Genomic DNA, 26,275 nt, shown 5'->3' with positions numbered 1-26,275 from the left:
ATGGCCAGTGCGCTGCAGCCGGCGCACCGCGCTGATCCGATGGCAGGAGCCAGGTGCTTCTCCTGGTCTCCCATGGGGTGCAGGGCCCAAGTACTTGGGCCATCCTCCACTGCACTCCCTGGCCACAGCAGAGAGCTGGCCTGGAAGAGGGGCAACCGGGACAGAATCCGGCGCCCCAACCGGGACTAGAACCCGGTGTGCCGGCACCGCAAGGTGGAGGATTAGCCTAGTGAGCCATGGTGCCGGCAGAAATGGCTCCTTACATTTGCACCAAACGCAGAAATACAACAGAAAAAAAATACAGATTGGACTTGATTAAGATGAAAAATGTTCATGCTTTGAAGGATGCCGTCAGGAAAGTACAGACAGGTACCAGTGAAGTGGCGCCAAGGTTTAAGTTGTTGCTTGCAACACCAGCATCCCATATCAGAGTGGCGGTTCAAGTCCTGGCTATTCCACTTCAGATCCAGCATTCCTGCTAATGTACTTGGGCTCTTGCCACCCATGTCGGAGATTTGGACAGAGTTGCAGGTTCCTGGCTTCTGCCTCTGGCCCAGCTTGGCCATTGCAGTCATTTGAGGAGTGAACCAGCAAATGGAAGATCTCTTGTCGCTTTCTCTCCCTCTGCCTCAAACCCTCCCTCTCTGTAACTCCGTCTTTCAAATAGATTCACCAAAATAGTTTTCAAAAGACCAAATCTGACTCATGTTTTCACTCCATACCTCCGGGCCCTGTCATCCCTGGTTTCCGTGGGGCACCGGCATGGATACCCAAGTCTTCCGTAGAAAATAGCCTCGTGTTTGCACAGAACACACACACCCTCCTGTGTAATTCAGATCACCTCTCAGTTACTTAGACTAGCTAATACAATGCAAATGGCTGTGGGACTGTATGGTTCAGGGAACAGCGACACGACCGTGCAGGTTCTATAGGGATGTGAGTATTTTCGGAAAATCTTTGCACCTGTAGTTGGTTGAATCCCCGAATGCAGAACCCCGGGGGTACTGAGGACCGACCGCATGCATCCTATGAGGCGAGGAGGCGCCGCGGAGGAAGCCAGCTCCGAGCCGCTGGAGCGAGGGGACAGTGAGGGGGCAGCAGCGAGGGGGTCCAGCGGCGGGCACTGGAGGTTGAGTGGAGAGGAAGAGCCTGACAGCTGACATTTGTTGTCAGAACTCAGCTTCCAAGAGAGGGAAGAAGGTCCCGCGGGAGCCCGGTCGGGCCGGCGGGCTGGAGACGTCAGTGCTGGCGCTTGCTCGGCTTGAAGTGCCTGTCACACTCCCAAGGGAAGCTTCAGACGCGAAGAGGATGGCTCCTTGGGCCTTTCACAAATGCTTGCTGAGACTCTGCTCTGTGCCCGGGGCTGCGCGAGGCGCTGGGGATGCGCGTGACACTGGCCACGCTGAGGGTTACAGAGGTCAGAGCGAGTCCGCAGTCAAGCCGGGTAATGCCTTGATGGGACGCAACGTACAATGGCTGTGAACATTCGGGATACTGCCAGAGCGAGGAGATGGGCTTTCACAAGCCGACAGCGCCTCCTCCTCAGCCCCGGGGCCGCCAGGTGTGGCCGCCTCCCCGCCCGCGGCACCGCAGCATTGCGCAGGCGCGGCCTCTGTCCGGCGTCCTGGGAGATCAGCCCGACCCGGCCTCCGCGCAGGCGCCGTTCAGGAGGCCGGGAAGCCGCGAGCGGGGCTGGGGCGGGGCGAACTCGGAGTGCGCCTGCGCACTGCGCGCTCTCGCCTGAGGAGCCGCAGTCTGGAGAGCGCCAAGGAGGTGTTCGGGTGTCTGTGGGCCACCTCTCCCGCGAACTCCAGTGTGGTTGGGCTGCACCCCAGGCGGGGACATCCGCCGGGCACGGGAGGGGGCCGCCATGCCGGTGAGGAGGGTCGCTCAGCCGCGGGGGTTTCTCCTCATCCCAGCGGCCTGGCCCGGGGGCGCGGCCGTTGCCATGGAGGCGCGGACCCTGCAGGCGGCCCGGGCGGGGCGGGGCAGGGCCGGGCCCCGCGGGCCTTGGCGGCGGAGGGAGCTGGCGGGTCCGGCTGGGGGCCCGCAGGTGTCCAGCCCTCCCTGGGAGGGTCTGGCGAGACAGGCCCCGTCGCCGGCCTCCCGGGGGCCTGCGCCGCGCGACGGCAAAGCCCTGTGTTGGAGGATGCGCCCTGGCACCCAGCCCTGCGCCCTGGCTAGGGCGTCGGGGGGCGGTCGCGGGGGTCTTGAGGATGCTCCGCACCCGGTGGGCCTCGGCGCCGCCGTTCCAGGCCGGAGCTGTCATTCCTGTGTGGCTGTGGCGCTTACGGTGCAGAGTGTAACCCGTAGTGTCTTTGTGTGTGCTTGGCGCTGCCTTGTATCTAAGAGCTTAGAGATTTGTGCCCGTCTGAGGAAGGGTCGCAGAGAAAGCTGGAGCTGTGCGCCTTCTCTACTGGCTGGGAGGCCTCGGCCATTATTTAATCCGTCTGGGCCCATAGATACCATGTAATTAAACTTTTCCTCTTGGGGCTGCTATCTGGGTGAAATGAGATAATGCGCAGGAGACGTGAAGGGCGGTGCTTGACATTCAGCGTCCAGTAGTGCTCCGTGTTTGTTCCTGTCCGTTGCTTTCAGGTTATTAATTCTTTCAGTGCATAGTGGGCAGCAACCGCATGCGAGGCCTTAGAGCTAGAAAATAGAGCTTTTTGCCCTCTGTGGTGTTGGTGAACACCATACCCCTTTATGGAGAGAAGACACTTAGAAACGAGCGGATTCTGTGGGATGGGAAATGTTGCCACGTGAGATTGCTGAACCATAGATCGACCATTTTTAGAAAAAGAGATTGCAGAAATCGCTCATTTTGTGATATTTTCCAATTTTACCAACTAATTCCTGAGATTTGTAAATACCATGAGCCAAACAAGACATCACTACCTGTTTACAGCCTCTGGTGTAGGCAAACGTTAATCAGGTAAGGTAGAAGCAGAAGTAAAATCAGGTCCACCAAGGGGAGCGTGGGGTGGTCTCAGAGCCTGAAAGTACCTTCCCTAGCCCAGGAAAGCTTCCGAGAGGCTTGCATTGAGCTAAGATCTGAGGAATAAGTGGTCGTTTTCTGAGTGAGGAGAGGAGTGAGGAATGTTCTAGGCAAACGGAACAGCCCATGGAGAGACAGCGGTGAGCAGGAGCTTGTCGGTGAGCAGATGCCAGTAAGCCAGGGTGATGCTGTGGCTGATAGGCCTGAAGCAAGCCTGGAGAGGTAGACATAGGAGGGAACCCAGTGTTAGGGACCATCTTAAGGGTTTTGATTTTTTTGTCCCAACATTTATGGCAAACTTTTTTGTGTGTGTGTGGAGAATTTTAAATAGGAAATTGAGATGGTTAGATTACTGTTGGCTTTGAGTGCCTTGTCGAGAACAGGGAGTGATCTAATCAGATGTCAGAGTACAATTAGGAGGCTATAATCCAGGGCCCAGATGCTGTTACCTAGACTAAGGTGATGAAGATACAGATGGAGAGAAGTTTATTGTGTCAGTGTGTGCTGTTACTTGTCAATGACAATGTCAAAATCAGTGACAGTGACTTAGATTTGTAACTCTTGAATGATTTGAAAGGTATCTGAAGCAAGAACTCACAAGTATCTGTTCAGTTAACCTGTTGAACGTCTTCCCTTCTGTAATGTGATTGTGTTTTAATACAAGTTCTTAAATCATATAAAATTTCAAAAATTGAAACTTATACAAATGTTCTTAAGGTTAGATCATACTATGGTATTGTTCTCTGTCTACTGCTGGACTTTTTTTTCCCATCTTTAACTTGCCTTCTGTTGAGAAGATAAATAAATCATATATGATGTATGACAGAAAACAGTTTACTAATGCTTTATAGAAAATAAAACTAGAAGTCTCGGGGTAGCACCTACTAAATTCTTGATTCAAGCTTTTACTCACTTCACGTGTGTTTTCCAGTAGGCAGGAAATTCAGAGGATGTCAGAGACTTTTGGGCAGAAAGTCTATAATTTGCGAATTCATTTTCTGCTTGAACAGCATTTACTACAAATGTAAATGAAGTTTTTCTCTTCTGTGTTGTAAAATTAACTTTTCCCTTTCATCCTTTAATATCTTTTTCTGTAAAATATCTTTATTTGACAAATCTTTTTGAAGTCCTAACACGTGCAAAGCCACTGAGATGACAGAGCACCCTTTTGCAGATTATACATTTAATTTGTTGAGGATAGATGTCAGTGCTCATTTTCATTATTTGTAAAATTGTCTCCACCAGATCAATAAATCAGAGAAGCCAGAAAGCTGCGATAATGTGAAGGTCGTTGTTAGGTGCCGGCCCCTCAATGAGAGAGAGAAATCCATGTTCTACAAGCAGGCTGTCAGTGTGGATGAGATGAGGGGGACTATCACTGTGCATAAGACTGATTCTTCCAATGAACCTCCGAAGACCTTTACTTTTGATACTGTTTTTGGACCAGAGAGTAAACAACTTGATGTTTATAACTTAACTGCGAGACCTATTATTGATTCTGTTCTTGAAGGCTACAATGGTAAGTGAATACTTTTGATTATCGTAACTGTACAGTTCAGTGAGTTGAAGTAAATATATGCAGTGGTGAAACCATCACCACAGTGCAGTTTCTGAACGCTTGGAACATCCAAAAAAGTTCTTTTTTGCTCACTGCAGTCCTATTCTCCCACCCCCCAGGCAACAAATGATCTACTTTCTGTCATTGCAGTTTTGAAGTTATGGGGTCCTATGGTATCTTTATCTTTTGAAGAAACTGCCTGTTTTCCAAAGTGATGGTTATACTCATTTTCCTTCACCAGTATGACTGAAGAGTTCTTGTTTCTTCACATTCTCATCAACACTTGGGTTGTTAGTCTATTTAATTATAGCCGTTCTAGAGGAAGGAGCTCTGGTGTTGTATCATTGTGTTTTAAATTGAGTTTCCCTAACGCCTAATGATGTTAAGCATCTTTTCATGTACTTAGTAGCCATTTGTATATATTCTTTGGTGAAATGCCTCAAAATAGTTTGCCCATTTTAAATTTGTTTGTCTTATGAGAGTACTTCAGGCTGGCGCTGTGGTTCAATAGGCTAATCCTCCGCCTGTGGCACCGGCACCTCAGGTTCTAGTCCCGGTCGGGGCGCTGGATTCTGTCCAGTTGCTCCTCTTCCAGTCCAGCTCTCTCCTGTGGCCTGGGAGTGCAGTGGAGGATGGCCCAAGTGCTTGGGCCCTGTACCCACATGGGAGACCAAGAGAAGCACCTGGCTCCTGGCTTTGGATCAGCGCAGTGCGCTGGCTGCAGCGCCATTGGGGGGTAAACCAACGGCAAAGGAAGACCTTTCTCTCTGTCCACTCTGCCTGTCCAAAAAAAAAAAAAAAAAAAAAGTACTTCAAAGAGTTCATGGAAAATGGAACTAAAGATAAGTTTATTTTGTGGTGCAAAAAATGTTTGAAAGCCATACATAGCTTTTTTTTTTTTTTTTTTTTAAGATTTGTGTATTTATTTGAAAGTCAGAGCTACACAGAGAGGGAGAGGCAGAGAGAGAGAGAGAGAGAGAGGTAGAGGTCTTCCATCCGCTGGTTCACTCTCCAATTGGCCACAACGGCTGGAGCTGTGCCAATCCAAAGTCAGGAGTTTCTTTCGGACACAAGGACTTAGGCCATCTTCTCCTGCTTTCCCCGGCTACAGCAGAGAGCTGGATTGGAAGTGAAGCATCTGGGACTTGAACCGGTGCCCATATGGGATGCCGGCACTAAAGGCGGTGGCTTTCCCGCCACACCACAGCGCCAGCCCCTGTTTTTGTTTCTTGCCAATGGATTTCCAGTTGTTGCAGCAGCATTTGTTGAGAAGACTGTTCTTTCCCTATTGAACTAATTTGGCACTTTTGTCAAAAATCAGTTGACTACAAATGTGTAGGTTTGTTTCCAGACTGTGTATTTTATTTCTTGTCTGTTCTATGTTGGTTATTAGCTCTCCTTCCAAGACAAGCTGGTAGAGAGAGAAAAAGATCTTTCATCTGCTGGTTCATTTCTCAAATGCCTACAATAAACTTGGCTGGGCTGGGCTGAAGCCAAGAGCCAGTCTTCCCTTGTGGGTGGCAGGAACCTAAGTATGACTCATCATCATGTGTGTCCCAGGCACCTTAGCAGGAAGCTGGGTTGGAAGCTCTGGCGATTGTCATTAAGGTTGTAGGAGCCCTAAGGCTTAACCTATTGTGCCATAGTGCCTGCCCTTGGAGTTTTCCTTATGGGAGGGAGGTTTTTTGTTTGTTTGTTTATTTGTTTATTGACAGGCAGAGTGGACAGTGAGAGAGAGAAGGACAGAGAGAAAGGTCTTCCTTTGCCGTTGGTTCACCCTCCAATGGCCACCGTGGCTGGTGCGCTGCGGCCGGCGCACCACACAGGAGCCAGGTACTTATCCTGGTCTCCCATGGGGCCATCCTCCACTGCCTTCCCGGGCCACAGCAGAGAGCTGGCCTGGAAGAGGGGCAACCACGACAGAATTCGGCGCCCCGACCGGGACTAGAACCTGGTGTGCCGGCGCTGCAAGGTGGAGGATTAGCCTATTGAGCCGCGGTGCCGGCCGCTAGGAGGGAGGTTTTTAAGTTTTGCTAGAGGTTCATTCTTTAAAATAGACATAAGGATATTTAGGTTATCTGTTTTCTCTTGAGTGAGTTTTGATAATTTGTCTGTTATGGCATTTGTATATTCCATCTGTCAAATTTATTGGCAACCTGGGTTCTAGTCCTGGTTGGGGCACTGGATTCTGTCCCGGTTGCTCCTCTTCCAGTCCAGCTCTCTGCTGTGGTGCGGGAAGGCAGTGGAGGATGGCCCAAGTGCTTGGGCCCTGCACCCGCGTGGGAGACCAGGAGGAAGCACCTGGCTCCTGGCTTCGGATCGGCGCAGTGCGCCAGCCGCAGCAGCCACTAGGGAGGTGAACCAATGGAAGGAAGACCTTTCTCTCTTTCTCTCTCTCACTGTCTAACTCTGCCTGTCCAAAAAAAAATTATTGGCAAAAAGTTATTTATATTATTCTCCTATTCTTTTAACATGTTAGAATGTAGTCATACAATTCTTTGTCTTTCATGTGCTAGTAATTCGTGTCTTTTTTCCTGTTTAGTTTGGCTAGAGATTTGTCAATTTTATTGCTTTCAGAGAGCTGCATTTTGGTTTTATTAATTTTCCTTTTTTTATGTTTTCTACTTCATTGATTTCTGCACTGATCTGTATTGTTTGTTTTCTGCTGCTTACTTTGGGTTTAATCAGGTCTTCTTTTTCTATTTTTTTTTTTTTAATTTTTAATTTTTTTTTTTTTTTTTTTTGGACAGGCAGAGTGGACAGTGAGAAGAGAGACAGAGAGAAAGGTCTTCCTTTGCCGTTGGTTCACCCTCCAATGGCCGCCACTGCTGGTGTGCTGCGGCTGGCACACCGCGTTGATCCGATGGCAGGAGCCAGGTACTTACCCTGGTCTCCCATGGGGTGCAGGGCCCAAGGACCTGGGCCATCCTCCACTGCACTCCCTGGCCACAGCAGAGAGCTGGTCTGGAAGAGGGGCAACTGGGACAGAATCCGGCGCCCCGACCGGGACTAGAACCCGATGTGCCGGCGCCGCAAGGTGGAGGATTAGCCTAGTGAGCCACGGCACCAGCCTTTCTTTTTCTATTTTTTAAGATGAAACCTGAGATCATTGCTTTCAGTCAGTCTGTCATTCCCTCCCTCCCTCCTTCCTTCCTTCCTTCCTTCTTTCCTTCCTTCCTCCCTTCCTCCCTTCCTCCCTTCCTCCCTTCCTTTCTCTCTCTCTCTCTCTCTCTCTCCCTCCCCATCTCTCCTATGTAAGGGTTTAATGATATAAATTACCCCTCAAATGCTGTTTTTAGTGGCATCCTGCAGATTTAGAATACTGTATTTTCATTTTGATGCAGTCCAAAATAATTTGCACTTTACATCTTGATTACTTCTTTGAACTCTGGGATCTTTAAAAATGTTAGTTTCCAAATATTTTGAGATTATTTTCTCAGAGATTTTTCTGCTACTAATTTCAAGTTTAATTCCATTGAGTTAGAGAACATAATTTGTATGTCTTGAATGTTTTTAAATTTCTTGAGACGTTTTAGTGACCCAGAATATAGTCTTTTAAGTGTTTTGTGTGTACTTGAAAAGAATGTATGTTCTCTTTATTCAGAGTGTTCTATAAATGTCTTTTAGATAAATTTTGTTTGATAGTCTTCATTTTTTTTTTTTTTTTTTTTTTGACAGGCAGAGTGGACAGTGAGTGAGAGAGAGAGACAGAGAGAAAGGTCTTCCTTTGCCGTTGGTTCACCCTCCAATGGCCGCCGCTGCAGCCGGCGCACCGCGCTGATCCGATGGCAGGAGCCAGGTACTTCTCCTGGTCTCCCATGGGGTGCAGGGCCCAAGCACTTGGGCCATCCTCCACTGCACTCCCTGGCCACAGCAGAGAGCTGGCCTGGAAGAGGGGCAACCGGGACAGAATCCGGCGCCCCAACCGGGACTAGAACCCGGTGTGCCGGCGCCGCAAGGCGGAGGATTAGCCTAGTGAGCCACAGCGCCGGCCAGTCTTCAAATTTTTTAATGTATTTGTTTTCAGTCTAGTTGATCTGTAAATTATTGAGAGAGGGATACTGAATTTCCTGAGTATATTTTTGGATTTGCCAGTTCCTTTTAGTTCTGTCAGTTTTTGCTTCATATATTTAGAAACTCTGAGTAGGTGCATAAATGCTGAGGATTTTTTTGTACTCTTAATGAATTGACCTCTTTTTCATTATAAAATTACCTATTTTTATTCCTGGTAATATTCTTTTCTCTGAAACCTATTTTGTCTGACACTCATATAGATATTCTATTTTTAGTTTTCATGTGGTATATCTTTTTCCATCCTTTTGCTTTTTATCCATTTGTATGTGTGTGTGTGTGTGTGCGTGTGTGTGTGTGTTTAAAAGTTTATTTATTTATTTGAAAGGTAGATTTAAGAGAGAGAGAGGAAAGACAGAGAGATCTTCTATCCTCTGGTTCACTCCACAAATAACCTCAATGGCCAGGGCTGTACCAGGCCAAAGCCGGGAACCAGGAGCTTCTTTTAGGTCTCCCACTTGGGTGCGGGGGGCCCAAGGATTTGGATCATCTTCCACTACTTTCCTAGGAGCCTTAGCAGGGAGCTGTATTAGAAGTGGAGGAGCCAGGTCCCAAACTAGCACCCACATGGTATGCTGGCACTTCTGGGTGCTGTGGCCGCTGCGTAACTGGGTGTGCCACAGCACCCAGCACCCCCTATTTGTGTTTTACATTGAAAATGTATTTCACCGGCACCGCGGCTCACTAGGCTAATCCTCCGCCTTGCGGCGCCGGCACACTGGGTTCTAGTCCCGGTCGGGGTGCCGGATTCTGTCCCGGTTGCCCCTCTTCCAGGCCAGCTCTCTGCTGTGGCCCGGGAGTGCAGTGGAGGATGGCCCAAGTGCTTGGGCCCTGCACCCCATGGGAGACCAGGAAAAGCACCTGGCTCCTGGCTTCTGCCATTGGATCAGCGCGGTGCACTGGCTACAGCGTGCCAGCCATGGCAGCCATTGGAGGGTGAACCAACGGCAAAGGAAGACCTTTCTGTCTCTCTCTCTCACTGTCCACTCTGCCTGTCAAAAAAAAAAAAAAAAAAAAAAAAAAAAAAGAAAGAAAGAAAACGTATTTCTATAAAGTAGCTACACTAGAGGTCCATACAGTATCTGCATTCAGTGATTGCTAGGAGGACTTAACATTGTTTTATCTACAGCCTAAGTTTATTAAAACAAAGTATACCCAGCCGGCGCCGTGGCTCAATAGGCTAATCCTCCACCTTGCGGCGCCGGCACACCGGGTTCTAGTCCCGGTTGGGGCGCCGGATTCTGTCCCGGTTGCCCCTCTTCCAGGCCAGCTCTCTGCTATGGCCAGGGAGTGCAGTGGAGGATGGCCCAGGTGCTTGGGCCCTGCACCCCATGGGTGACCAGGAAAAGCACCTGGATCCTGGCTCCTGCCATCGGATCAGCGCGGTGCGCCGGCTGCAGCGGCGGCCATTGGAGGGTGAACCAACGGCAAAGGAAGACCTTTCTCTCTCTGTCTGTCTCTCTCACTGTCCACTCTGCCTGTCAAAAATTAAAAAAAAAAAAAAGAAAAAAGAAAAAAAAAATTAAAAAAAAAAAAAACAAAGTATACCCAAAAAACAAACAAACAAATAAACAAACAAACAAAAAACAGAATCAGCAAAGGGTAAAGGTAAATGAGGGAAAATTTGGAGGAAACCAGAAGCAAACTTCCAAGAGTCCTTTTCCAATGTGCTGTATGCTTAATTCTTCTAGCATCATATATGACAACAAGTATGAAATATTGTCCATCAGGAAGTCCCATTTGAGGCTTAGTACACCAGGTCTTTGATTGGGTCTGGGCATATAGGTGCCCTGGAACTGACGCAGGCCAGCATCCCATCTTCTGTGTCTGTGCTTTTCTGCACAGCAGCATGCGCTTGGACTTGCTGTATAAATTGTCTTGTTATTTTTGATTCTTACTTGAGATATTAACTCCATTTATATTTAATGAGATTATTATGTGGTTGAGTTGAAATCTGCTGTGTTATTTGGTTTTTTGTTTTTTGCCCATTTGTTCTTCATATTCCCTTTATTATTTTTATGCCTTCTTTTGGATTAATCAAGTCTTTTTGTTATTTCATTTTATCTTTGTTGGCTTATAGCAATAGATCTGTGTTTTATTTTAGTGTTTGCTTTAATATTTATAGTGTAAATATTCAGTGTACAATGGTGTACCTTCAAGTGTGATTATACCACTTTATATATAAGAATTTTGTCATGGTATACTTCTTTTATTTATTTATTTATCTGACAGGCAGAGTGGACAGTGAGAAGAGAGACAGAGAGAAAGGTCTTCCTTTGCCGTTGGTTCACCCTCCAATGGCTGCCGGGGCTGGTGCGCTGCGGCTGGCGCACCGCGCTGATCCGATGGCAGGAGCCAGGTACTTACCCTGGTCTCCCATGGGGTGCAGGGCCCAAGGACTTGGGCCATCCTCCACTGCACTCCCTGGCCACAGCAGAGAGCTGGCCTGGAAAAGGGGCAACCGGGACAGAATCCGGCACCCCGACCGGGACTAGAACCCGGTGTGCCGGCACCGCAAGGTGGAGGATTAGCCTAGTGAGCCGCAGCACCGGCCCATGGTATACTTCTATTTCTCTCTTCCCACACTTTGTGCTATTGTTGTCACATATTTTACTTGCACATGTTGTAAACTTCCCACCATGATGTTCTTACCTTTGTTTAAGGCATCAGTTATGGGGCCTGGCGCTGTGGTGCAGTGGATTAAGCCACAGTATGCAGCATTGGCATCCCTTTTGGGCATTCTGCTGCTGCTCTTTCTTTCTTTCTTTCTTTTTTTTTTTTTTAAGATTTTATTGTTTTTATTTGAGATGTAGAGTTATAGAGAGACAGAGAGAGAGAGAAAGATCATCCAGGGCCTGCGCCGTGGCACACTAGGTTAATCCTCCACCTGCGGCACAGGCATCCCTTATGGGCACCAGGTTCTAGTCCTGGTTGCTCCTCTTCCAGTCCAGCTCTCTGCTGTGGCCTGGAAAGCAGTGGAGGATGACTCCAGCGCTTGGGCCCCTGCTTCTGCATGGGAGACCAGGAAGAGGCACCTGGTTCCTGTCTTCGGATCGGCACAGTGCCGGCCGTAGTGGCCATTTGGGGAGTGAACCAACGGAAGGAAGACCTTTCTCTCTGTATCTATCTCTCACTGTCTGTAACTGTACCTGTCAAATAAATAAATAAAAAATCTTTTAAAAAAAAATCTTCCATCCTCTGGTTTATTCCCCAGATGGCCGCAGTGGCCGGTGGCCGGAGCTGAGCCGATCAGGAGGCAGGAGCTTCTTCCAGGTCTCCCATGTGCGTGCAGGGGGCCATCTTCTACTGCTTTCCCAGCCCACAGTAGAGAGCTGAATCAGAGTGGAGCAACCAGGACTCGAACTGGCACCCATATTGGATTCTGGCACTGTGGGCGGAGGCTTAGCCCATTATACTACAGCGCTGGCTAGGCACTCCACTTCTGATCCAGCTTCCTGCTAATGTGCCTAGGAAAGCAGCTTAGCCCAGGTATTTGGGCCCCTGCACCCATGTCGGAGACCTGGATGGAGTTTCAGGCACCTGGCTTTGGCATGGTCCAGACCCAGCTGTTAGGGAAGTGAACCAGCAGATAGAAGATCTCTCTCTATTTCTCCCTCTCTCTCTGTAATTCTGATTTCCAAATAAGTGAGTAAATGAGTCTTTTTTAAAGAAAAGCCATCAGGGGCTGGTGCTGTGGCATAATGGAGGCGCCAACATCCCGTTTGGGTGCCAATTCGAGTCCTGGCTGCTCTGCTTCTGATCCAGCTTCCTGCTAGTGCTCCTGGGAAAGCATTGGAGGATGGCCCAAGTCCTTGGGCCTCTGCACCCATGTGGAAGACCTGGAGGAAGCTCTTGGCTCCTGGCTTCAGATTGGTGCAGCAGTTTGGGAAGTAAACCAGCAGATGGATGATATCTTTGTTTCTCCTTCTATTTCTACCTTTCAGATCTTAGAAAAAAAGAACAATTTAAAAAAGCCATCAGTTATGCTTTATAGTCACTTAAATAATGAGAAAGATATCTTAAATGTTTATTTACTTTCAGGCACTCTTCATTCCTTTTGTAGTACATATTTCCATCTAAAATACTTTCTTTTGTGCCTAAAAAACTTCATTTAACATTTCTCTCTCTCTCTCTCTTTTTTCTTTTTCTTTTTTTTTTTTTTTTTGACAGGCAGAGTGGACAGTGAGAGAGAGAGACAGAGAGAAAGGTCTTCCTTTTGCCGTTGGTTCACCCTCCAATGGCCGCCGCGGCCGGCGCGCTGCGGCCGGCGCACCGCGCTGATCCGATGGCAGGAGCCAGGTGCTTTTCCTGGTCTCCCATGGGGTGCAGGGCCCAAGCACCTGGGCCATCCTCCACTGCACTCCCTGGCCACAGCAGAGGGCTGGCCTGGAAGAGGGGCAACCGGGACAGAATCCGGCGCCCCGACCGGGACTAGAACCCGGTGTGCCGGCGCCGCTAGGCGGAGGATTAGCCTAGTGAGCCGCGGCGCCGGCCGTCTTTTTTCTTTTTAAAGAGGTAGAGTTATAGACAGAGGTAGAGATAGAATGGTCTTCCATTCCCTTCACTGGTTCATTCCCCAAATAATCACAATGACCAGAGCTGGGCTGATATGAAGCCAGGAGCTTCTTCCCAGTCTCCCACGTGGATGCAGGGGCCCCAGCACTTGTGCCACCTTCTACTGCTTTCCCAGACCATGGCAGAGAGACAAATTGGAAGAGGAGCAGCTGGGACACAAATAGGTACCTGTGTAGAATGCTGGTGCCACAGGCGGAGGCATAGCTTACTACACCACAGTGCCAGCTCCTTATTTAACATTTCCTCTACTGATGATGAATTCTTTCAGCTTTTTTAGTCTAAAGAAGCATTCATTGGAGTTTGAGTTCAAATCTTGGCTTCTCGGATCACGCTTCTTGCTAAGGCATGTAGGAGGCACTGAATGTTGGCCCAAGTCCTTGGGTTCCTGCTCCCTGTGTAGGAGATCCAGATGGAGTTCCTGGCTTTGACTTTGGCCTGGTCTAGCTCTGAGCCAATGGGTGGAAGATCAATCTGTCTCTTTTTCTGTGTTTCTCACTCTATCTGTGTGTCACTCTGCTTTTCAAATAAGTAATAAATAAACCTTTTTAAAAAATTTTTTTATTAGAGCCGGCGCCGTGGCTCAATAGGCTAATCCTCCACCTTGCGGCGCCGGCACACCGGGTTCTAGTCCCGGTTGGGGCGCCGGATTCTGTCCCGGTTGCCCCTCTTCCAGGCCAGCTCTCTGCTATGGCCAGGGAGTGCAGTGGAGGATGGCCCAGGTGCTTGGGCCCTGCACCCCATGGGAGACCAGGAGAAGCACCTGGATCCTGGCTCCTGCCATCGGATCAGCGCGGTGCGCCGGCTGCAGCGGCGGCCATTGGAGGGTGAACCAACGGCAAAGGAAGACCTTTCTCTCTCTGTCTCTCTCTCTCACTGTCCACTCTGCCTGTCAAAAAAAAAAAAAATTTTTTTTTATTATTTATTTGACAGATAGAGAGACAGAGAGAAAGGTCCTCCCTCCGTTGGTTCACTCCCCAAATGGCTGCCATGGCTGGCGCTGCGCCGATTGGAAGCCAGGAGCCAGGTGCTTCTTCCTGGTCTCCTGTGCTTGTGCAGGAGCCCAAGCACCTGGGCCATCCTCCACTGCCCTCCCGGGCCACAGCAGAGAGCTGGACTGGAAGAAGAGCAACTAGGACTAGAACCCAGAGCCCATAAGGGATGCCTGTGCCGCAGGCGGAGGACTAACCTAGTGAGCCACGGCGCCGGCCCTTAATAAACCTTTAGTATATTTATTCTACCTTTATTTTTGAAAAATCTCTTCACTTGATGTAGTTTTCTAGGTTGATGGTTTCTTTCTTCTGTTTATTTGAAAGGCAGAGATAGGCCGGCGCCACAGCTCAATGGGCTATTCCTCCGCCTGCAGCACCAGCACACCAGGTTCTATTCCCGGTTGGGGCACCGGATTCTGTCCCGGTTGCTCCTCTTCCAGTCCAGCTCTCTGCTGTGGCCCGGGAGTACAGTGGAGGATGGCCCAAGTCCTTGGGCCCTGCACCCGCATGGGAGACCAGGAGAAGCACCTGGCTCCTGGCTTCGGATCGGCATGGTGTGCCGGCCGCAGCGGCCACTGGGTGGGTGAACCAATGGAAAAGGAAGACCTGTCTCTCTCTCTCTCACTGTCCACTCTGCCTGTTAAAAAAAAAAAAAAAAGGCAGAGATAGAGAAGCAGAGAGAGAAAGAGAGCAAGAGAGAGCGCTTCCATCTGCTGGTTCACTTCCCGGATGGCCACAATGGCCAGAGCTGGGCCCATCCAAAGCTTAGAGATAGGAGCTTCATCTGGTTCTCCCAAAGACTTGGGCCATCTTCCACTGCTTTCTTAGGCACACTAGCAGGAAGCTAGATTGGAAGTAGAGCATCCAGGACTCCAGCCGGCCCCCGTACAGGATGACAGTGCTGAAGACAGAAGCTTTACCTGCTACACCATGACGCCAGCCCTTGTACAGCATTACAGGCACAGTACGGCATTCTTGTGGCCCCTGGCTAGGCCTGATCCAGGTTCCTGTCTTCATGGAAGACGTACAGGTAGAGGTAGGCAGAGTGGCGAAAGCATATGCACTCAGGAAGGAGAGCTGCAATCCTCCAGGAGGCAGGGGCCTAACCTACACCACAGTGCCAGCTCTGATGGTTTCTTCTTTCAATTCTTGACTGCATTGCTGTCTCCTCATTTGCGTTATTTCTGGCCAGAAATTCACTTTTATTCTTCTCTTTGTTGTTTTTTACAGAACACAACTTTGTTTCTCTGTTGATTTTAAGATTTCCTTCTTTGTACTTGCTTCTGTAGCACATATGCTACAAAATAAGATTTCTTTCTTTATTATTGGTTTTGTACAATTTGGTTATGTTGTGCCTCAGTGTATTTTTCTTCATGTTTCTTGTGTTTGCAAAGCTTCTTGGTGTTGTAGTTTGTAGTGTTTATCAGATTTGGAAAAATTTCAGCCATTATTTAAAAAATTTTTTGTGTCCCCACTCCCTGCCTGTCACTCGAGTGACATAGCTGCTTAGAATTGTCCCATAGCTCATTGATGATCTCTGTTGGTTTGCTTTTTCTCCTTTCTCTCTGGATTGTTTCTGTTGATATGCTTCAAGTTTACTAATCATTTTTTCTGGAACATCTGATTGTCCATTAACCCTACCTAGTATATTTTCATTTCATTTACGGTAGTTTTCATCCCTAGAAGTTTGATTTTGATCTTTACTGCTTCATTTATGTTTCTTCTTAAGTTTTTAACTCATGGAATATAGTTTTTATAACTATTAATGTCCTTGTTTGCTAATTCTAACATCTGTAACAGCTCTGAGTTAATTTTGATGGATGGATGGATTTCTTCATTATGGGTATACTAGTATTTTTGTCTTTCTTGCAAACTGGGCAAATTTTGTTTACTTATTTTTAAAAATTTATTTTATTTATATGGAAGAGAGAGATTGACCTGTATCCTAGCTGTTTGTCATTCTACAAATGCATGCATCAGTTGTGTGTGGGCCGGGCAGAAGCGAGGAGCTTGGAATTCAATCCGGCTCTCCCACATGGATGGCAGAGACCCAGATATTTGAACAACAATACTTCTCTCAGGGAGCTCATTAGTAGGAAGCTGGAGTTGTGACTGTAACTGGGACTTAAACCCAGACATTGCAGTAAGATGTGGATATTCCAACTGGTGCCTTAATTGCTGTGCGAAACTCTTGCCTCAACTTGGCAATTTTTGGTTGGATGCCAGATGTGAATTTAACCCTGAATCTTGAATAGTTTTATATTTCTATAAATATTTATGAGCTATGTTCTGGGATATGGTTACTTGAAAAGTTTGATCTTTTCAAGTATTTTTTTTTTTTAAGATTTGTTATTTAGGGGCCGGCGCAATGGCTCACTTGGTTAATCCACCACCTGCGGCACTGGCATCCCATATGAGCACTGGGTTCTAGTCCCGGTTGCTCCTCTTCCAGTCCAGTTCTCTGCTGTGGCCCAGGAGGGCAGTGGAGGATGGCCCAAGTGCTTGGGCCCCTGCACTCACATGGGAGACCAGGAAGAAGCACCTGACTTCGGATCGGCACAGCGCCGGCCATAGTGGCCATTTGGAGAGTGAACCAATGGAAGGAAGACCTTTCTCTCTGTCTCTCTCTTTCACTGTCTATAACTCTACCCGTCAAATAAAAAAAAAAAAAAAAAAGATTTGTTCTTATTTAAGACCATAGCAGTATGCAGCGGAAGGTTAAGGTTAATTGTTCTCTACTACTGAGGTAAGACCTTTTTGTATACTGCAACAATGTCATGTCAATCATGGAGTTTTCCAGTCTGAAAATATTCTCCTGGTAGAAAAAGATACTATTTCTGGCCTTTGTAATGCCAGGCACTCTTCCATCTAATCCTTCCAGGTGCTATCCCCCCCGCCCCGCCGCGTTTTCACGTAGCTCATCATACTCACGTACTAGTACTCTTTGGAATACTTGAGGACCCTGTCCAGATGTCCAGAGCTCTTTTTGTGCATCTTTGTCCTTTCTGGTACCCTGTCCTACAAATTGTTTGGTTTTACTTTGGAGCTCTCTTAGTTCCTTCTCTTAACTGAGGGAGTGTACTACCTGGCTTCCCCTTCCTGCTCTTTGCTTAGATTTTCTCTTCAGACAATAAGGTGAGCAATCATAGGGTCTATCTCAACTATTTTCCATCATTTAGTCATCACAGTCCTTTGTTGAATGCTACCCATTGTCTTGAAACTGCTGTTTTATGTTTTGTCTACTTTTAGTTTTAACCAATATGGTTGATTTGTCTCTTATTATTCTGTTTTGGTTGGAAATGGAATTGTGACTTGTTTCTTTTAAATTAACAGAAAAATGTCTCTTTAAAAATAAATACTATAAACGGGCTGGTGTTGTGGCACAGTGGATTAAGTCACCACTTTTGGTACCTGGGAAGGTAGTGAAGGGGGTACTTGGAATACTCCAGTATTTGAAGTCCTGCCACCCATTTGGGAGACCAGTATGTAGTTCCTGGCTCCTGACTTTGGCCTGGCACAGACCTGGCTGTTGCAGTCATTTGGGAATTGAACCAGTGGATGCAAGAGTTCTTTCTCTCTTTCTCTTTCTCCCTTTCAAATAAACAAATAAGTAAATCTTTTAAAAAAAACTACTCTATAAAGTAATATTTGAATGTCAAAAAAGTTTGTACCTGTGTCTTATGCTGACTTTGAAAATGGATAGCAGTAAAAAAACATTTTGAAAAAGGATAAATATTGGCAATGTAATAATATATAATATACTGTACTCTCCAGTATTCAAATGCTGCTTAGCTATAGCTTTTTATATTCTCAGTGGCAAGTACATATGCGTCCTACTATTCAAAAATAGTTTTTAAAAATTAATAAACTTTATTTCTAGAGTTCACAGCAAAATCCACATCTGAAAATAGATAGTTCCTGTGTAACTCCATTCCCTGCATGTGAACAGCCTCCCTCATCACTGACATCCCCACCGGAGGAGCATGTGATGAGTCTACACTGATACATCATTATCACCCAAACTCCGTGATTGATGTTAGGGTTCACTCTTGGTGGTGTACATTCTGTGAATTTGGATAAATGTATAATGGCATCTTTCTACAATTCTTGTATCATATACAGCATTTTCACTGCCTTAAAATGCTGTCTGTCTCTCTCCCCTGGAATCCCTGGCAACCACTGATCTTTCTAAAATGACAAATAATCAGAATCATATGATATAATGCGTCACCATTTCAGATTGGCTTCTTTAGTAATGTGCATTGAAGTTTCCTCCGTGCTTTTCATGGCTTTGCAGTTCTTTTCTTGCAGCGTTGAATTGAATATAACAGTTTGTTTATTCATTCACCTATTGAAGACTTCTTGCTGCTTCAAAGTTTTGGCAGTAATGAATTATTTGCAGGTTTTGTGTGGACATTTTACCATTCTTTTTTAAAGATTTATTTATCTGAAATTCAGAGTTACACAGAGAGAGAGAGAAAGAGAGAGAGAGAGAGAGAGAGAGGTCCTCCATCCGATGGTTCACCCCCCAGTTGGCTGCAGTGGCCGGAGCTGTGCCGATCCGAAGCCAGGAGCCAGCAGCCTCTTCCTGGTCTCCCACATGGGTGCAGGGGCCCAAGGACTTGGGCCATCTTCTACTGCTTTCTCAGGCCATAGCAGAGAGCTGGATCAGAAGAGGAGCAGCCAGGACTAGAACCGGCACCCATATGGGATGCCGGTGCCTCAGGCCAGGGTGTTACCTGCTGCACCACAGCGCCAGTCCCATCCGTTTACCATTTTTTAAAAAATGCTTTTACAATTTATTTGAGAGGAAGGCACATACACACACACACACACACACACACACACACCCAGTGTATGTGGGGGGAGTGGATAGCACTCTTCTATCTGCTGGTTCACTCCTCAAATGCCTGCAATGGCTGGAACCAAGCCATGTTGAAGCCTGAAGCCAGGAACTCAATCCAGGTCATCTTAGTGGGTGACAGGGATCCAACTACTTTAGCTATCACTGCTGTTCACAGGGTCTGCACTAGCAGGGAGCTGGAGTAGAGTATTAAATTTAGGCACTGCCATGTATCTTACCTTTAGGAGTCGTAACTGCTAGACTAAATGCTCACTCCTTCCATTAAAAAAAAATTATCAACAAAAAAGACAAAAAGCTTTCATCTGCTGGTTTATTCTGCAGTGCCTGCAATGGCTGGGACTCAGTTGGTTCTCCCGTGTGAGTGGAAGGAGCCCAGTACTTGTGCCTTCATCTGCTTTCTCCCAGGTATACATCAGCAGGAAGCTGGAATCGGGAGCAGAGCTGCCTTGAACTCAGGCATTTTCTTATGTGATGTGTTTCCTAACTGGTGAATTAACCACTAGGCTAAATGCCTGCCATCTACATTTTTAATATGCAGTCAGGAAAGGAGGATCCTGGGTAATATTACAAGTGATTTTTAGTTTTTAAAATTTAACTGTTAGTGCTGGTCATGTGGTGCAGCAAGTTAAAGCCCTGCCCGGCCATATGGACGCTGGTTCGAGTCCTGGATGCTCCACTTACGATCCAGCTCCCTGCTAATGCATCTGGGAAAGCAGTGGAGGATGGCCCAAGTCCTGGGGCCCCTGCACCCACATGGGAGATCCAGAAGAAGCTCCTGACTTCCATTCAGCTCAGCTCTGGTCCTTGAGGCCATTTATGGAGTGAACCAGCAGATGGAGGACCTCTGTCTCTCTGTCTCTGCCTCTCTGTAACTCTTTGAAATAAATAAAATAAATCTTTGAAAAAAAAACTTAAACTATTCTTTAACTAAATTTTTAGAGAAATTCATGTTGAAGGAGAAACTATAGAGCATTATAACTGGTAAGTTCGACACTTAAAAGCCAGAAATGGGCCAGCATTGTGGCATAGCAGGTTAAGCTTCCATCTGCACTGCCAGCATTCCATATGGGTGCTGGTTTCAGACCAAGCTGCTGCATTTCCACCCTTTCACCCACAGGGAAGACCGGCAAGAGGCTCCTGGCTCCTGGCTTCAGCCTGGCCCAGCCCTGGCAATTACAGCCATTTGGGAACTTGGGGAGTGAAACAGCAAATGGAAGCTATCTCTCTCTCTCTCTCTCTCTGTAACTCTGACTTTCAAATAAATAAAAAATAAGTTAAAAATTTTTTTAAAAAGGCTAGAAATTCTATGGGATCTGTGGTCCTCCTTTCTCAGGTTATAAAATGGTATCTTTTTAAAAATTAGTATTCTTCATGTATTTAATGCATTTGTAGAAACTCTTATTAAAATTAATTTTGAGTTACATTTTTGTTTTGGCCATTAAATACTAGTAAAAATATATGGGCTCTGGAGCCAAATGGACTGTATTCAAATCTTACCTCTTATGTCACTTATGACATTAACCAAGTCACTTAATTTCTGTAAGCCTTTGTTTTTCTAAATTGGGGAGATTCAAATATTGCCTGTCAGGATTGGAGTGAAAATTAAATGAGATACAATGGCCTACCACATAGCAAATGATCAGTAAATGGTAGCTGTTGTCCTTTTAAAGCTTATTATTTATTTATTAAATTGATTGTGCCTGTTTTAAAATGCAGTCAGTGAGTTCGTGTTATTTCCAGTGCCTTTGAATGTCATGTTATTCCTAATGGTAGAGTTTGAAACATTTAGTCAGTTAGAAAAAAAATGAGATTTTTTTTTTATTCCCATGTGTGAACAGTGACTCCTGAGATGATTAATTTATTTTCACAAAAAGGTCTGAACATGATATTGAGGTTAACTGAATAGTCGTAAATGAGGTTCCTTTTCATTTATGCTGTTATGTCCTAGGCTGTCTTTTCATGCTACACCATTTCTTGGCCAGCTACTCCAGCCCTCTAATTGATTTCTCCATATCTATCCTTGCTCTCTCCCAGTGTTTGTTTTTATTTTTTATTTTTTTGTCAACAGGATAGCCACAGTAATCATGATGTTACTCCTCTGAAAAATTGTGTTGTGCCTTTACTTTGCTCTTAGGATCAGATCTATAAGCTCTTTTTTTTTTTTTTTTAAGTTTTTTAATTTATTTGAAAGAGTTGCAGGGAAAGGTAGAGACAGAGAGAGAGGTCTAATTCACTCCCCAGATGGCCGCAACGGCCAGAACTACACCAATCCAAAGCCAGGAGCCAGCAACCAGGAGCCAGGAGCTTCTTCCAGGTCTCCCACATGGGTACAGGGGCCCAAGGACTTGGGCCATCTTCTACTGCTTTCCCAGGCCATAGCAAAGCTGGATCGGAAGAGGAGCAGCCGGGAATTGAACCAGTGCCCATATGGGATGCCAGGACTTCAGGCTAGGGCTTTAACCCGCTACGCCACAGTGCTGGCCCCAGCTCTTTTTTTTTTTTTTTTTTTTTTTTTTAATGATTTATGTTATTTATTTGAAAAACAGAGTTACAGAGAGAGACAGAGATCTTTCATCCATTGTTTTACTCCCCAAATGGCTGCTATGGCTGAAGCTGAGCCTATCTGAAGCCAGGAGCTTCTTCCAGGGGTCCCACATGCGTGCAGGAGCCCAATGTGCTTTCCCAGGCACATTAAGAAGGAGCTGGATCAGAAGTGTGGAGCCTGTATGGGATACCGGTGCTGCAGGCAGGGTCTTTAACTGGCTGCACCACAGTGCTGGCCCCAGATCTACAACCTTTAATGTGGTCCTCATGACTCGCCCGGCCACTTTGTTTAGCCCTGTCTGCATCTATTTCCCTTTCCATCTCTATCTTCCATTCTGTTTTTATTTCAGTCTTTCTGTCTGTCTTTTATTATTATTATTTTTGACAGGCAGAGTTAGACAGTGAGAGAGAGACAGAGAGAAAGGTCTTCCTTCCGTTGGTTCACTCCCCAAATGGCTGCCACAGCCGGCACTGCACCGATCCGAAGCCAGGAGCCAGGTGCTTCTCCTGGTCTCCCATGCGGGTGCAGGGCCCAAGGACCTGGGCTATCTTCCACTGCCTTCCCGGGCCACAGCAGAGAGCTGGACTGGAAGAGAAGCAACTGGGACAGAATCCGGCGCCCCGACAGGGACTAGAACCCCGCAGGCGGAGGATTAGCCTAGTGAGCCGCAGCGCCGGCCTCCCTCTCTCTCTCACTCTTTCCCTCTCTCCCTCTCCTTCCCTCTCCTTCCCTCTCCTTCCCTCTCCTTCCCTCCCTTCCTCCCTCCTTCCTTCCTTCTTTCCTTCCTTCCTTCATTTTATTTATTTATTTATTTATTTGAAAGTCAGAGTTACACAGAGAGAGGAGAGGCAGAGAGAGAGAGAGAGGTCTTCCATCTGCTGGTTCGCTTCCCAGTTGGCCACAATGGCTGGAGCTGATCCATCCTATCTGGAGCCAGGAGCTTCTTCCGGGTCTCCTACAAAGGTGCATGGGCCCAAAGACTTGGGCTGTCTTCTACTGCTTCCCCAGGCCACAGGAGAGAGCTGGATCGGAAGTAGCCGGGACTAGAACTGGTGCCCATATGGAATGCTGGCATTGCAGTTGGCGGCCCTACCCACTATAACACAGCGCTGGCCCCTTATTTCAGTTTTTCACAATCTCTTCTTTCTTGCCTGTTGACTTCTGTTCCTGATTACTTGTTCATCAGATGGTATCTTAAGCCTTCTCTTCTGAAAAACCTTTCCTGACTTCCTGTTGCTTCTCTCCACAGCTTTTCTGCAGCCTAGGTTATGTCCTTTACTACCATCTAGTACCGCTTCTCATTCTTGGTTTGCATCATGCTTGTAATTGTTCTGCCAGTATCTCCTCCCCAAGATTATACACACAATATTAGTGAGGATTGTGTTTTTTCTCAATTTGCCACTCTGTTGCTGCTGCTTAGCACTAGTCTCTATTTGTTGAATGAATGAATTTGGGTATTTAGAAAACTTAGATTGTATTTAATTACTAGTAATAATTAACATCTTTTTTGTTGACACTTCCTAGTTCTTACAGCTGTTACATTTCTTTTGAATAAAGAACTTATTTTAGTATTCATAAATGAAAAGCAGGTGCAGGTGGCTTAGCCTAGCAGTTAAACAACCCCCCATATAGGAGTGCCTGGGTTCAATCCCAAGCTCCAGCATCTGACTTCAGCTTCATATTAATGCAGATCTTGGGAGGCAGTGGTGATGGCTCAAATAATTGCCACCTACATGGGAGACCTGGACTGACTTTATTTTCCTGGATATGTTCTTTATGGGCATTTGGGGAATGAACCAACCAATGAGAGTTTGCTTTCACATGTTCATGCACACGCTTTCTTTGTCTTTCTGTCTTTTTCTGCTTCTCAAATAAATAAGTAAAGAGTTTTAAAATAAATTTAATGGTATGTTCATTTGGCCCGTGCTTGAGACACCACTTTTGGTCCCAACTTTGGACATCTGTATTCCATAATGGAGTGCCTGGGTTTGAGTCCTGGATCTGCTCCTAATTCCAACTTCCTGCTAATGTATATCCTGGGTGGCAGCAGGTGGTGACTCACGTACTTGGATCCCTGCCACCCATATGAGAGACGAAGCTTGAGATCTGGGCTCCTGGTTTCAGCCTGGCCCAGTCTAGGCTGTTGTGATCATCTGGGACGTGGACTAGTGAATGGAAGATCTCTCTATCTTTAAAATAAATAAAAATAAAAAACAAATTGAAAAAAGAAGAAAAGAGCTATCTTTTATTGGTATTTTATACCAGGCATAATGTTGGTTACTTGAAATAAATTGCTTCTTTTGGTTCCATCAATGTAGAGTAGTTATTCCTGTCACCTTTTTGTGGTTGAGGAGGTGGTCTCTGGGTAGATAACTTGTTCAAGGTCAGGTGGCTAAAAAGTGGAAAATGTAGATTCAGACTGAGGTGTCTGTGCCCTAAAGCCTGTATGTTGCTGTTCTTATACTAATTTCTTCAGTTTATGCCCATAATAAGTAATTTGTGGATATATATACACATATACACATATATGTATATATATATATAGTAAGAAATTGCTTATGATTATAATTAAAATTTTTGCATTTAGGGTCTGGAACACTTATTATTAATAAGTGGGATTATCTGATTGACTCTGGTGTTTTAACAGTGCTTTGTTCATGTGGCACAGAGTATATATTGTAATTGTTGATGATAAAGGCAAACTTTGGTGCTGAATTAAATTTTGAATCCAAGGAAGAAATTCCGTCATGGTGTCAAAGGAATTCATTTTAAGAGCTATTTCTTGTAGCGTGAGACTACAACAAGTCACTGTTTCCCTTCATTATTTTCAGGGACTATTTTTGCATATGGTCAAACTGGAACAGGCAAAACTTTCACCATGGAAGGTGTTCGAGCTGTTCCTGAACTTAGAGGAATCATTCCCAATTCATTTGCTCATATATTTGGTCATATTGCAAAGGCAGAGGGTGACACAAGGTAAAAGAGAATTTTTATTTTCTAATATTGAGAATGCAAGCATGGGAAGGACATATATGTGCAGATGTTGTAAAAATACTTTAAACTGTTCTTATTTTACTTTTTTTTTAAAATGTTTTATTTGTAGGTTTTTGGTTCGAGTTTCTTATTTGGAAATATATAATGAAGAAGTTCGTGACCTTTTGGGCAAGGATCAGACACAGAGGTTAGAGGTAAGGATGATTGAAACAGTACTTTCTGAGGCAGTAGAATGCTTACTAAATTAAGGTCCTTTTTGTATAAAGATAGCTTTAATATTTTAAATGACCCTGTGTGTATGTCATTTCATACATGTATGTGTCTGAGGGTTAATGACTGAAACAAGACTGTTGTCAGGTGATAAATGATTGGTACGTTTGATTTTGCCAGATACTTTAATATTTTAACATATAAGACAACCAAGAAAAGATTAGTCCTTAAAATACTAATATTCCAATTTTGATTAGGGTATCACTGTCAGCATGATAGTTAGAGAGGAGTAACATATGTCGAATGACAGTTGAATAGAATGTAGAACGGCAGCAGCCACCATTACTGACTCTTCCAGTGAGGTTCATGCATTTAGTGTTGTAACTGGTAGTTAGTAACAGTGGAACACACTTTATTTCATTTAATCATACCAGCAGTTCAATTTTACTGATGTGTAATTGAAATTTAGAGGAATTCAATGACTTGCTCAAGATTGCATTGCGGGCCAGCGCCATGGCTCAATAGGCTAATCCTCCGCCTGTGGCACCGGCACCTCGGGTTCTAGTCCCGCTCGGGGCGCTGGATTCTGTCCTGGTTGCCCCTCTTCCAGTCCAGCTCTCTGCTGTGGCCCGGGAGTGCAGTGGAGGATGGCCCAAGTACTTGGGCCCTGCACCTGCATGGGAGACCAGGAGAAGCACCTGGCTCCTGGCTTCGGATCAGCGCGGTGCACCGGCACCATTGACAAGAGTATTTTTAAGAATAAATTTTACTTGAAATTACTGGCACAAAAAATGTTCTTTCAAAATGGCATTTTTCTTAAGACTGCATGATAAACCCACAGACTATTAGGAGGCGTAAGTATAAAATTAACACAAAGTATTTAGCAAGTGGCCAGTGCTGTGGCATAGCATAGTGGGTTAAGCCGCCTCCTGCAGTGCCGGCATCTCATACTGGCATTGGTTCGAGACCTGGCTGCTTCACTTCCAATCCAGCTCTCTGCTATCGCCTGGGAAAACAGTAGAAGATGGCCAAAGTCCTTGGGCCAGGAGCTTCCTCCGGGTCTTCCCACACAGGTGCAGGGGCCCAAGGACTTTGGCCATCTTCTACTGTCTAACCAATGCCAGTATGGGATGCTGGCACTGCAGGAGGCCACTTGCTAAATAAAATTTATTCTTAAAAATACTCTTGTCAATGGTTCACAACTCTGTTAGACCCAGTGGGCCTTTTTTGTAACATGTTTCATAATGCCCTTTTAACTGTCCTAAAATGAAATTCTTAAGTGATAAAATCTACCTATGCATGTAACTTTTGAAAAGTCAATATATTGCCTTACTGTAATAAAGGAGAACAACAGTAATTAAAAAATAAGATGCAGGGATGAGCTTTTGGTGTAGCAGTTAGGATGCTACTTGGACATCCACACACCATGTGAGAATGCTGGGTTTGTGTCCCAGCTGCACCATCAGTTCCA

At 46.0% G+C, this 26,275-nt stretch overlaps 1 protein-coding gene across 4 annotated transcripts in view; it reads left to right on the top strand.

Annotated features, from left to right (window-relative positions):
* The first annotated feature begins 1,694 nt into the window (after positions 1 to 1,694).
* The window catches only part of KIF3A (kinesin family member 3A), a 63,375-nt gene continuing 38,794 nt past the window's right edge, over positions 1,695 to 26,275 (top strand). For all 4 annotated transcript variants that reach the window (XM_070076093.1, XM_070076092.1, XM_070076091.1 and 1 more), the window contains exons 1-4: positions 1,695 to 1,876; positions 4,244 to 4,517; positions 24,432 to 24,576; positions 24,704 to 24,788. In XM_070076093.1, the coding sequence (XP_069932194.1) occupies positions 1,871 to 1,876; positions 4,244 to 4,517; positions 24,432 to 24,576; positions 24,704 to 24,788 (510 nt within the window). In that variant the 5' untranslated portion in view covers positions 1,695 to 1,870. The remainder of the gene's footprint in view (positions 1,877 to 4,243; positions 4,518 to 24,431; positions 24,577 to 24,703; positions 24,789 to 26,275) is intronic.

The sequence above is a fragment of the Oryctolagus cuniculus genome, chromosome 6, assembly GCF_964237555.1.
Source record: "Oryctolagus cuniculus chromosome 6, mOryCun1.1, whole genome shotgun sequence".
NCBI lineage: Eukaryota > Metazoa > Chordata > Mammalia > Lagomorpha > Leporidae > Oryctolagus > Oryctolagus cuniculus.
Note: the sequence above shows the minus strand (reverse complement) of the source record. Positions and strands in the feature narration are given on the sequence as shown.